The sequence below is a fragment of the Tamandua tetradactyla genome, chromosome 2 (assembly GCF_023851605.1).
Source record: "Tamandua tetradactyla isolate mTamTet1 chromosome 2, mTamTet1.pri, whole genome shotgun sequence".
NCBI lineage: Eukaryota > Metazoa > Chordata > Mammalia > Pilosa > Myrmecophagidae > Tamandua > Tamandua tetradactyla.
The window spans coordinates 154,796,592-154,809,503 of NC_135328.1; the positions used below are offsets into that span (position 1 = coordinate 154,796,592).

The 12,912-nt window shown below is 48.4% G+C and overlaps 1 protein-coding gene across 7 annotated transcripts in view; it reads left to right on the forward strand.

The window, feature by feature from the left end:
• The window catches only part of GALNT2 (polypeptide N-acetylgalactosaminyltransferase 2), a 234,758-nt gene extending 223,118 nt beyond the window's left edge, over positions 1-11,640 (forward strand). The window contains exons 16-23 of one of the 7 annotated variants that reach the window (XR_013170865.1): positions 242-2,358; positions 4,420-4,729; positions 5,222-5,397; positions 7,077-7,294; positions 7,725-7,848; positions 9,018-9,138; positions 10,293-10,371; positions 10,902-11,640. Coding sequence is in view for 1 of the 7 variants with exons in the window: in XM_077149416.1 (XP_077005531.1) it covers positions 242-397 (156 nt within the window). In the remaining 6 variants the exon portion in view is untranslated. Of the gene's footprint in view, positions 1-241; positions 3,281-4,419; positions 4,730-5,221; positions 5,398-7,076; positions 7,295-7,724; positions 7,849-9,017; positions 9,139-10,292; positions 10,372-10,901 lie in introns of those variants that run through there. The other 6 variants (XR_013170866.1, XR_013170867.1, XR_013170868.1 and 3 more) reach the window with 6 other exon arrangements.
• The last annotated feature ends 1,272 nt before the right edge of the window (positions 11,641-12,912 follow it).

Below are 12,912 nucleotides of genomic sequence, written 5' to 3' on the forward strand. Positions count from 1 at the left end.
TTTTCAATTACGAACCAAAGCACAGAGCTGTGTGTTACCTCTCAAGATGCTCAGCAGCACTTTTGGCTGATTTATCTTGGGCTGTTGCTAACTCCTATGCTTTATGGTCAGAGCCCCCCCCCTCCCCCCAAAAAAACACAAAAAACCCACAGCTGTTCTTAGTGCAGCCAGAAGACTCTGAAAACTGATCAGTTTTTGAAACTTCTTACATAAGGTGATGCTTTTCCCCCGTCTTTTGCAGAAATGGGAACAGATCGAGGGCAACTCCAAGTTGCGGCACGTGGGCAGCAACCTGTGCCTGGACAGCCGCATGGCCAAGTCCGGCGGCCTGAGCGTGGAGGCGTGCGGCCCCGCCCTGTCGCAACAGTGGAAGTTCTCGCTCAACCTGCAGCAGTAGGAGGGCCCTGCTGCCCCGCGCCACCCGTCTCCTGCACCATCGGGCCAAGTTCTGGATGATCACGTTATTGATTATGTATTTGAAACTTTCCACGGAACTATATACCTCAGTATTCCATCCTGGTCTGAAAGTCGGAGCGCTTCAGCAAGGCGACTCTGCGCACGTGGAAGAGGAGAGAAAAGAGGACGGCTTTCCTCATCTCCCTGGAAACGGTCGCTGCCGGCTCCCCTTCACAGCGGCCGGCCGCAGCCGCCTCTCCCCTGCCCAGCTTCCGCTCTGCACTCGCTTCCCCGGCGGAATAAGGCCGCCCACCCCCACCCCACCCCCCGCGAACGGGAGAAGAGCGCCTCCAAAAAAAACGGGCACGCTGGAGAGGAGGGGGGCCGAGGGGTGTGGTCGCCACAACACACAAAGGAGGACTATTTTGAAATCTCCATTTTTGATCCCATCAAAATCAGTTCTAGTTCCCGCAATACCGAATCATGTCATTTTTGCAGGTTTACATCCCCCTCTCCCCGTCCCCCCTCCCCTCCTTTCCTCCCCCTCTACCCCAGCTGCCTTCCTAGGCCCTGGTCCCCTCTTCCATGTAATGCACTTGCTATATTTGAAGATGAACTTTTCTATGATGGGACACTAAATATAAAGATATATTAAGAAAGAGCTGACGGTCCATTCCCTAGGGTTTCGATAGTCTGTCATCGTCTTGTAAATTCTCCACGAAGCAGTTCACGCCCTTGAGAAGAAGAGAAGGGCTTGGAGCCCCCTTAGGTGACTCTCATGGAGGGCCAGAGCGTGACATCCGTTGCCTCCCGGAGCCTTCTCAGCGAGTTGGTGCTGCTTCCGGCAGCAGGATGGAGCCCCAATGGCACCGCTGGCATGTGGAAGGCCAGAGGAGTGGCGAGTCCTGCCCTGGAGACCCCAGACCTGCTGGCCTCACCCCTCTGGCATCTCTCTTTGGCTTCAGCTTGGAAGTCGCTGCCGTGTCTTGGAATTCACTTTGCGTGCTGTTGGAATCTGTAAACCTGAATGGGTTACTTGCTTCGACAAATATTGCTTTGGGTCTTTTTAAATTAAATTTCTTTTCTCTTAGGGAAAAACAAACAAACCCAGCCCCAGGCTCCCACTGTGAGCCGGTGGTGGAACCACCGCCGTCCTCCTCCGATGGGGACAGCGGGGACAGACAAATGACATTAGGAAGCTGCCGCATGCTAGCACTGGGCTAATTGTTATCTGAGCCCCTTCACATTGGGCTTTCAAAATTAATTGAGCTGCCAGCAGAATGTGGGTGATTAGTTTCTCCGCCTGAAAGCAAACCACATTTACAGCTTCTGTGTAATTGATGGTCTGGCATGTCAGCAGTACCAGGGACCGTGACATTTGGCCTGCCCACCCCCTGCCCTCAGCAAGCATTAGAGTCATGTGTCTCCACTCCTGCCCCCCACTGCCCACGGGGACTGCTTTGGAGAGCTTTTGGTAAAGAAGTAGAAAGGGACAAAACGCCAGCTAATTTACCTGAAGGACTGGGGCATAAAACAGAAACCTCGCAGTTAAGAGCTCAGTCTAAACTACAAGACAGTTATGAAATAAATGTAATCATGAGAAGAAATACCTGAATGTTTAGATTGTGGCCCGGAAATGTTCCGAGGGAGCCTTTGCAGTGACAGCCCCCCTTCAGCTCTCTGCAGAATGATTTTCTTTTCCTAGCCCACACCCACGCCCATACCCAGTCTCAAGGTGGGCACCTAGTCTGGCAGCCAACAGAGCTGCTGCGTGGTTCAGTGTGTTTTCAGAAACCCGCATCTTTAAGGCCCTTGTGAGGCACTGCTGAGGTCACAGTTGCAAGTGGCGCTGGGCAGTTATACTGAGTTGACACCTTAGCCCAGGCCGCTCCTTTTCCTGCCTGTTTCTCCTGTTGGTCTGCCTTCTTCCACCGCAAAAGCTCCCCATATATGTGCTTTAAGGTAATTGGGATTACAGTGGAGACGATACCTAGTTATCTCTTTGTCCTAAATCTTCTCTTTTTCTGCTCCCTGCCAAGCTAACTGCTGTAGTTTGAGTGAACTGGGTGACTGTCCATTGGGTTAATTCTGCACGTTGATATCTTCAGAGGCCGATCTTGACTATAAATAGGTCCCTGGGGAGAGGCCAAGGAAAATCGCCCTTAGGTACTTGTGCAAGGAACAAGCCCCCTATTCTGGGGCACTGAACCCTGATCACCTGGGTCCAAGTGGCAGATCCCTGTCACCTGTGAGCTGCTACTGCTGCCAGAAAACAAAAAAAAATACCATTGGTATAAAATAGATCTGGCTTATTTTTCAATCACATCTCCTGATGTATTCTCCACCCATGTGCCCCCACCCTGCCCAGAAGTCTCATCCACCACTGCACCATAGGAATGTGCCCGCCTAATCCCACATGCGAGCTGCGCCCCGAGCTGCCTTGGGCGGCGGCAGCTTTGAATGGTACTGGCCTCGTGGGCAGAAGTGGGCAGGAGGGGCCCTTTGTGGCGAGCGCTCTGTTTACATAACTCGGCGTGCCAAAGTGACTTACTGTGATTACGTTATTTTTTTAGTCATGGGGACGGTTCCACCCCACCTCCCATTTTTAAAAGGATGCATTCTTTCCCAAGAGCCCTTCACGCAAAGTGTGACGAAGTTAGTGTCTTCTCTGTGGTGGTCTTTTCTTATGTCTTCATAAAAGCTAAAATGATGGTATCTGTGAGTATGTTTTGCAAATTCAAAATATAGTTTGGTAATTTTTTTTTCCAGTTGATTTTTAAAAAGAACTGCTGTACAGAGCTTGTACTTTGTCCATTTTATAGATGGAAACCATCCTTGAAAATTGTTTAACTTAAATAAAAAGAAGATACTTTATAGATAATGATCTCTGGTGACCGCTGCAGTTTGTCTTGGTTTTTATGGGATGGATGTGACTGGGCTTTGAGGATTGGAATTACATTCTGTCTTCTCTGGCCTCCGGTCAATTACCATTTCTTATCACACTTCAAAAATGCATTCACCTTTTATTGCTGTGCCCTTTTGTTGTTCATCCTTATTTGTAACAATAATCGTTATCATGTCGGAGTGTTTATGATGTGCCAGGCACTGAGCCAAGTGCTTTACATATGTTTCTGTTGGGTTGTCACAGGAACTTGTGAACTAGCATTATGCCCTGCATTTTACAGCTGGGGAAGCTGTTGCTTGAAGAGGTTAAGGCTGCACAGGTTCATGCAGCTTCCAAACACTGGCAACCAGGAATGCATCCTGGGGCTCAGACCCAGAGCCTGTGCTCCCAACCAGGGGCCAGATGTTTACAGTCTTCAAAGTATTTAAAAGTACACACTATTTACCAGTTATCTGGAGCTGACTAATTCTATCCAAGGCCATTTGAAGTACTTATCCTCTCCCTCGACCTTCACACAGATGTTTCAAGGAAACCAAAAATGGCTGAATTTTTATTTAGCAATTCGGATTGAGACTGGGGGAGATGTGACAAGCCGAAAGGTATGACCCAGACAAATGTTTAGAACCTTTTTTTTTTTGAGACCACATTCGTACATTCTCTTTCTCCATTATTTGAGACATCCCAAAATTTGTCTCTGCTAGCTCATTGGAAAAACAACAGAAAACCTCTTGGCATATGTTTGTAGTATCTGTTAGAGCCCCTTTAGGAATCATGGATATGAGTCCTGCTTCAGCAACGGGGAAATGTTTATTCATTCAATAAATATTTATTGAGAAACTCCCAGTGTTGCACCAATGGTCCAGAAGAGGACTGAGGACCCGGGAAGGGGAGAGGAAAGTGTTAAAAAAAAAAAGCAGTTCGAGGGTTGTTTAGTGGTAGACTTCCCCCCTGTCATGTGGGAGACCTGGGTTTGATTCCCAGCCAATGCACTTCCCCACCCCCAACAACAAATGGTGCTGCAGTAACAGGACAGTCACTTGGAAAAATATGAAATGTGACCTCCACTATACAGCATACCAAAAAAAGGAAAAAAAGGTGACAAGGAAAATGCTTTGCAGGTTCAGATATGGAGCATCATTCCAGAACCCCAGGCAGCTTCTTGGAGGAAATGTGTTTGAGCTGTGCCTGGAAGGTCCTGTGGGATTGCATTCCCCAGAAGGGAAAGCATCCCAGGCAGGGAACCAGCCGGAGTGGGGGTGCAGAGGCAGAGAAGCCACGGTGCTACGCAGTCAAATCAGAGGACAAAGAGGTTCGCCTGGGAAGGTTGAGGCCAAGCGTGGAGCTTGGTCAGTAAGGAATTTGGACCCAATTCTGTGTGAGTGGAGATCTACGAGTTTTTTTTTTTTTTACTGGAACAAGGAGGATCAGGTTTGTAAATTTTTTTCAAATAATATGCGTAACCTAATTCAACTTGATTTTGCAATATGATTTCACATTTTAAAGATCAGTCAGAAAAATAAAATGCCCTCTCACACTCTCTTCTACACAATGACTTCCTTAAAAAAACAGCAAAACCTCTTCCTAGGCGTAATGTATTTCTGAGCAATTTGCTCATAAAATGTATAGTATTTGAATTTCTGTATTACATGTGCCTGCAATGGTATTCAGCATTATTTCCAACAGACTTGTCTCCTTACAGGCCTGCTTTAGTTTCCTGGGCTGCTTAAGACAGTGCCACGAAATGGGGTGGATTAAGCAATGGGAATGTATGCACTCACGGTTCGATGCTAGGAAAATGTTCAAATCAAGGTGTCAGCAAGGCGATGGCTTTCTCCCTGAAGGCTGTCGCTTTTCTGGGGCTGGCTGCTGGTGGTCATTAGCGCATCACATGGTGGCCTCTCCTGGCCTGTTCTCTTCCAGATTCCATTGATGTTCAGCCTCTGCTGCTCCCTCTGTGGCTTTCTCACTCTCTTTCTGACAAAGTACTTCAATAGGATTAAGACCCATCCTGATTGAGGCGGGTCACACCTTGCCCTGAAGGAGCCTCATCAAAAGGTCCTACTTATACTGGGTTCACACCCACAAGAATAGATCAGGTTTGTGAACATGTTTTTCTGGGGTATATACAGCTCCAAACCACCACAGAACCCAAAGAAGTAGAGAGACACATTCATTCAGCAATTATTACCTGAGCACCTGCTGGGAACCAGGCACTGTCCCGTGGGGCTGCGGGGTACGAGGAGGGTATCATGGTCCTTTCCGTGGGGCTGCGGGGTACGAGGAGGGTATCATGGTCCTTTCCGTGGGGCTGCGGGGTACGAGGAGGGTATCATGGTCCTTTCCGTGGGGCTGCGGGGTACGAGGAGGGTATCATGGTCCTTTCCGTGGGGCTGCGGGGTACGAGGAGGGTATCATGGTCCTTTCCTCCTTGGAGTATAAGCCAAGGGGAGAGTCAGACTTTGAACCAGTAAATTGCATTTGTGATGAGTTTTATGAAGAGGGTAGAGATTGGGATTATTTCCGCTTCGTGAATGAAGATTGAGTCTTAGAAAGGGACTTTGGAGAATCACCGTTAGAGAGCCAAGATGTGCATAGTAGAAGGACTGGTTCAAACTAGCTAAAGAACCTTTCGAAAATTAACTGTGTTACTCTTAAGTTGCTGAGACTGCTGGACTGGAGTCTTCAGTTATGAGTATCAGAAATCCCAACTAAATAGTTTAAAGTAAAAAAAAAAAAGACATTTGAATGATCTCATTAACAAGGTGTCCGAAAGTGACATGGTTCTGGGTTGATTCTGTGGCTTGATGTAACCAAAGGGTTTTCTGTCTAACCCACCCCTCCCCCCACCGTGGTGGCAAGAGGACTCAGAGAAAATGAAGCCTGTTTCATCTTCTTTATTTTCTTCTTTCCTTCCTTCCTTTTCTTTTTTCCTCCCTCTTTCAAGATATACCTTTCCCAGTCACACACACACACACACACAGCCCTTCCCCAACCCCCATAACACTTGTCCACAGGTTCTGTTACCCTAAAGGGAATCCTCTCCTGCTCCTGCTCAAGTGCTTGGGAAGCCAGAAGGGCAGTCACTGCCCATTGTCCTCCCCTCCCCTGATACGGAGGTAGGTTCTCCTAGGAACAAAGGACTGGGAGAGGAGCTGGTTACCAGGCCAGCAACCTGCAGTGTCCACCTCACTGAAAGAATGGGCAAGAGCAGGCAGGCCACTGCAGGAATCCCTGCATCCCATGAGGGCAGCCTGACCTTCAGAACCGCTTAACCTTTTCTTTACGCCATGGAACTCTTTGGTGGTCTGGCGGCAAGTCTGGACCTTTTCTCAGAAGGTTTTTAAATGAATAAAACATATTGCATAGGATTCCCAGTAAAACCAATTATATTGCAATGCAATTATCGAAGTATCTTTGTAATTATGTAAATACGTGCTTACTAATACATTAAATAACAAGGTCTATTATAGAATAGCTACCGTAACTCTGAAGTCGTGACAAGCAGAAACAGTGTTTTGAAAACTGCAATAATTAATATGATACAAAAATATCTTTGACTTTTATTAGTGACAAAGTTCCCAGATTGTTGGCTACATTCATAATAGAAGCAAATGTTAAATTGCAGTTGGAGGTTTGTGAAAAGATGTATTTGTTTCCCCAAAGAAGTTTTTAAATCCCTTAAATTCTAAGAACCGCAGTATAGATGGTGTCTGTGGGCCCCACCGTCTGTAACCTTCAGAAATTTTGTCTTCTCCGTGCTGCTGTGTCAAATAAGAAAGGTGTGGAATGCACAGACAGGCCAAGGAGGCTGCCCAGGGTCTGGAGGTGTCCTTGACCCTGCACTTGGGCCGCCATCTGGGAGGCGCTGACCCTGATTCTGAGGACAGAGTGACAGCAGTCCCACCTTGAGAACGGATCTGCATAAGCCGAGCTCCCAGAGACTCACAGACAGCCCCCTGATTTACATTTAGATGGAGAAATCGCAGCTGACAGGTACCCTGGGCTGGGGGGCTGGGGCCCAGCCAAGCAGGTGAGCTCCCCCGAAGCCTTGGTTTAATCAGACAGAGCCCTCCTCATTGATTTTACTTTATGAAATGTGACTGCCAAGGGAGATTTTGCTGACCAGCTTTTCTCCCTATTGGAGCAGTGTGGGAAATAAAGTGGTCTGAAGATGCTTCCTGGTGAGCAAGGAAGCAGAATAAAGAAATGTAAAGGATTTTTTTACGTGCCTCTTGCCTAAGATAAGACTGAAGCTTTTTGAAAGCGCCACAGGCAGGCATGACCTTTATCCAGGAAACCGTGATCCCGAAGCCCATTTCACCCGGAGTTCTGCTTTCTGGGCCATACTATGGGGCACGGGGGTGGGGGGCGGGTGGGGGGGAAGTCTCCTTTCTTGGGCTAAAGGCCTGTTGTGGTCCTGCAGGCTGAGGCCCGGGAATACAGCCTCTGGGACACGGCTAGAGATGTGTCTTGGGAACACAATTGAAAACTGGTGGAACAGAACCCTTCGGCAGGACTGAAGTTCAGCAGGAGCAAGAAAATGGCTGGTATGGGGGAAGGAGAAGGTACAAATAAAAGGCAGTAGCAAAACCACTTAGATAATACTGGTTATTACTTGTCAGGCACTGGAATAAATGCTCCCCCCCACACACACACACACACAAATAACCTCCAATCTTCACAACCCACAAAGAACTCATTATTCCTATTTCACAGTTCGGGAAACTCAGGCTCAGAAAAGCTAAGCAATTTACCCAAGATCACATAGCACCAAGTAAAGGTGTCAATGCCATGACTTCCCTTTTCCTAGTGCAGTGGATGCTAAAGGCAGCGAAGAGATGGGGGTCAGAGGATAATTAATGGATAGCTAAGAACCGTGGTTCTGAATTGTGGCGCGATTGAAGGAAATGGGGAAGGAAGGTGGACCTTTGGGAGGAAAATGGAGAAAACACAACGACTCTATTGCTAACAGGCAAAGCTGGACAATGGCAGCCCATGGGGGGATGTTGGAGAAAGGAGACTGGATAGAGACAGCTGCTCAGCCTTTTGTGTTAGTAAAGAGTGAGGTTGTGGAAGTCAGAGAAAGTGGGTTTAAATATTAGTTCCTGTCACTTACTACCTGTGTTGCCTTAGGAAAATCATTTAATCTGTTCTGTTAAATGGGGACAGACCCACCTTCTAAGATCCTAAAATTCCTATCTCCTAAAACTGTCAGGATTAGAGAGAACCTGTGAAAAGGGCCTCCCTTACAGGGGCTGCCCTTTAACCGGGAACCTACCTCCTTTTAATTGCAGGCTCCCCAGGCCATATGATTATACCACTGGAATGGGTGAACTGAGCAGGACTCTGTATTACAATCTAAAAAAATTTGTACTGGAGCTCTTGAGTTTTAAGTGGAAATGTTATTTGAGAGTTGAGGAAAATAAGGACTAGAACATGTGAGAGATGCTAGTACTGCGATTGTGTGTCATCTAAGTGGCGTCAGAAACCAGAGCAGAGAATGGACTTTAAAAGGATCCAATTTAGGAGTGCTAAAAAATCCCAACACTTACACTAATTTCACGACCAGAGGAAAAAGAGAAATCATTTTGCAAAGCAGAGTGAGCAGCCAGAAAGGTGTGAGATAAATGGGACCAATCTGCTACTCCCAAAGCTACAGCAAAAATGAGGCGAGTCCTAAGCAAAGGATAATAAACAGCTGAGAATCCACCCACAGGTGAGAAGAGTGAGGACAAAGGAGAAGCGCCTGGATTTGGCAACAAAAAAGTCAATTTGATGACAACAGGAGCTTCAGTGAGGTTTGGAGAGAAACGCTGGGGTCTCGCTGTAAGGAAAAGGTGAGCACGTGAGGAGGGGGCAGGAACTGGAAAGAACCTGCGAGTGGGGTGGGGGAGCCGAAGGGGAGGGTAAGGAGAAGCCTCTCCCGGCAGGTGCAGGCGCAAAGTCCTTCTCAGAACTTTGTAATGCAGAGACACCTGCAGAGGGAGGGGTGCTTTACCCTGGGCAGGGGAGCTGGGCAGCCCTGAGATGCTCCTGGGCAGCCTAGGAGCCTTTATGTGGGTGGGTCCATTTCTCTGTCCCTACCCACCCCCCACCCCGGCCCCAGCCTCCCCACAAGAAAGGTTTTGAAGTTCTCAGGCCTCCAAGTGTTTGAGAGGGTCTCAAGCTTTTAGCCAAGAGCTGAAGATCTGATATTTGTCGGGGGCGGGGGGGGGCATGTCAGTGAGCTGGCTTGAGAGTAACGTCCAGCCTAATCGAACACTTTCTCGATACCAGACACTATTTCATGGGCTTCCTTTGTATCATTATTTCTGTGGTTATAATTACACTGTTAAGCGTCTGCAGCCTTGCTAGTGTGATTATCCTTTTTCCAATGAGGAAACAAGCACAGAGAGTTTAAAAACTTTCCCAGCACCTGAAGTCGATCCCATGCAAGTGGGACAGTTAAGTCTGGGTTCAGAATCCAGTCTGAGCTACGTGATATGGTGTCTCAGGGCCATCACATGACCCTGCCATTACCGTCTTTGACAGAGCTGGGGTGCTGCCCATGGTCTGAACTAACTGCTTTACTCCTCAAAGTATTGGCCCTGAACTGGTGGACAAGCCTCACCTGGGCGCTTGTTAGAACAATCTGAATCATAACACCCAGGGCTGGAGCCTCTCGGATGATTCTGACACACGCTGAAGTTTGAGAAGCGCTGGTTGGGTGTACTGAGTCCCAGGTGACACATGAGAGTCACCTGGGGAGCTTTGCGAGCCTAGCAATGCCTGGCCCCACCTGGCTCAGGTGGGGGTGTGGCATCAGTATATATAGATACAGTTTTAATTCCCAAAGTAATTGTAATCCACAGCAAATGTGGAGAACTAGTAGTATCATACGAAGAACAGGATTTTGAAGTCCGAGAGCTGGGTTCAAACTTCGCTTCTGCTGAGGCTCACTGGCCGTGCGACTCCACTGTTACCTGATCTTTCTAAGCGTCACTTTGTTCAGCTGTCAGCAGGGTGGTCGTGCGGCTCCAGTGAGAACAGGCACAAAGCAGCTGGCCAGCTTTCCGCAGGTACTCGGTAAGGTCAGTGCCCCATGTCCTTTTGCCACCACTCACCAAGTGGGGAGTAGAGCGATGCTGAATGTCAGGTGGCTGGGACGCTGATGGACCCAGCGCTCCTATGGGAGGTGGTCTGTGTGAGACACTGGGCCAATGGGGTGGGCACCCCCCACAGGTGTCCGGTAGGGACAGTCGGTGTGGAGCGTGGCCTATGCGATCTGTGTGCATGGCTAGGGGCGAGGGGGGACAGACAGGAGAGCACCAGCCTCCAGCACTTACTTCACCTTCCGAAAAAATAGACGCTCTTGGTTCAAGGGCACGTGTCTGCAGCCATACCTCCCCACATCCTTCAAGCTATTTTTAGCCCACCTAAGATGGCTTTTTTGCATCATTTCCCAGTCTGTGTCCATGCCTATTCTGCATCAGGAGAGGGGAACACCCAAATCTAAAAGGACATCTAACTGCCGACCCCAGGGCAGGCCAGAGTGCGAGTGGCTCCCCTCTAGACCAAGAGATTCAGCCCTCATCTTCCTTCGCTTTCTCTCCTTCCACAGACCCTGCGGGGGCATTTGCCTCCCCCTCCTGACCTGGCCCGACCCTGGAGGACACCTCTACACTGACCTGCTGTGCCAGAAAGACATTTCCCCCATTCTGCTGCTCGAAGGGATTTAATATCACGGACCTGCACTCTGTGATTTCAATTTGGAATCCTGGGGTTCAGAGGCCTTTAAGTGACAGAACTTATTTAAAAAATCAAAGTCAGTGATAAAATGAAAAGGGTTGCATGAAGCATTCAAATACAGGCAGTGAGAGCTTCCTGGGGACAAAGAATCGGGCCTCTATCTGAGCAGTTACCCAGAAAATCAAATCCCTAATGGGCCCTCAGCTTGGGGCTGAGGCTGGCCAGTGCCTTTTCTGAACTCTGGGGAAAGATCTGTATCTAACACCCCTGAACACACACTCCTAATCTCTCCCTGTTCTCGCTTTTCTGGCTCAGGGACTTGGGTAATAAATAAAATGATGTAAACCGGCCCATCCCCAGGACTCTACCTTACCAGAAGGAAAAGGTAGGGAACTAGAACCAACAAACATGCTTAGACGTCACTTTAGTACAAGGTCTTCCTTTTGACCATATTTGTGGCATATTTGGGTTATTTTTATCAACCTTTAGGAAGCATACACGTTGAGGGCCTATTCTCTAGGAAAAGCATGAGGGTGAGATTCAGACAGCTTTCCTTTTCTGGGTTATTGTTTTCCAGTCCCTTCCCTGAGAGGAGGTTTGCAGCTCAGGACTTGCTGGGCTGGCCTGGCAGTGGCTTTATTTTGTGTGACCTTGAATGCAAGGAGCAGGTGGGGGAAAGGAGGGGAAACAGTTCCTGGGGCTGTAGGCGTAGGATGTGAGCAGCTCTCCATGTGGGGGAAAGGAGGGGGAAACAGTTCCCTGGGGCTCTAGACGTAGGATGTGAGCAGCTCTCCATGAGGAACTGTTCTTCACCCCTCGTCCTCTTCCGGGGACAGCAGGCTTCTGAGAGGCACACGCTCTCTCACCGAGGCCTGCCGGAGAAGTGGACATGGGTCAGACTCACCAGAGTGATGTGTGCGCTTGTTCCCACGCCTCACCTGAATTTTATTAGCCCCACTTCTCTATCTCAAAAAAAACTCAGGCCTTATCTTCTTACTATTCTTTTACTACCTCATCCTTTTTTATATTTCTAGCTACCTTAGCCCAAAAGGCAGAAAATCCAAATTGAGGGACTTCTCTACATTCGGAAGTTCATTCATGCTGAGAAGGGCTATTTACCATCTCCTCCCATGGGTCATACCGCTAAAGCAAGGCACAGGAGGGAAAGGGTAATAGCTACGGTCTGCATTTTGGTGGCCTGGGTCCAAAGCCCACTTTATATGCTAGAGGTTGCCTGGGTGATGTAATTAAGAGATTTGGAATGCTCCCTCCCCCAAACCAAAATACCCAACACTTCAGACTGTCATGCTACCTGCAGGAATGTCAATAAGGTCCGTTTCACTGGATGGATCCTGCTAAAATACAAGTCTCCCAAAAGGGAGAAACTTAGTGCTTCATTAATTTGGCTCCTCAACTACTAACTAATGCAGAGCTGCTCTGATAACCAGCCGATGGCATCACAGAGCCTGAGAACAGCGAGAACCTTGGAGAGACCAGACCAACCCTCTCAATCTAATCGTGGAGACAGATGTCCCAGGAAATAACATCTTGCTGTGCCCCCAGGAGGAAGCCTGGGTGTCCTGATACCTGGCTGTTTTACTTTGCTAAAGCTAATAAAATGCAGTATGCCAGAAATGGGTTGGCTTTTACATTGAGGGGTTATTAACTTACAAATCTACAGTTCTGAGGCCATGAAAATTGTCCAAATCAAGCATTAACAGGACATGCTTCCTCCTGGAAGACTGGCCACTGTTGCTCCTCAGCCTCTCCGCCACACGGCCAGGCACGTTGGCAGTGTCTGCTGCTCTGTCCTTTCTCTCCCAGGTTTCAGTACTTCTGGCTTCTGGCTTCCTCTCTGTTTCTGTGGTTTCTCTCTGTTTTTT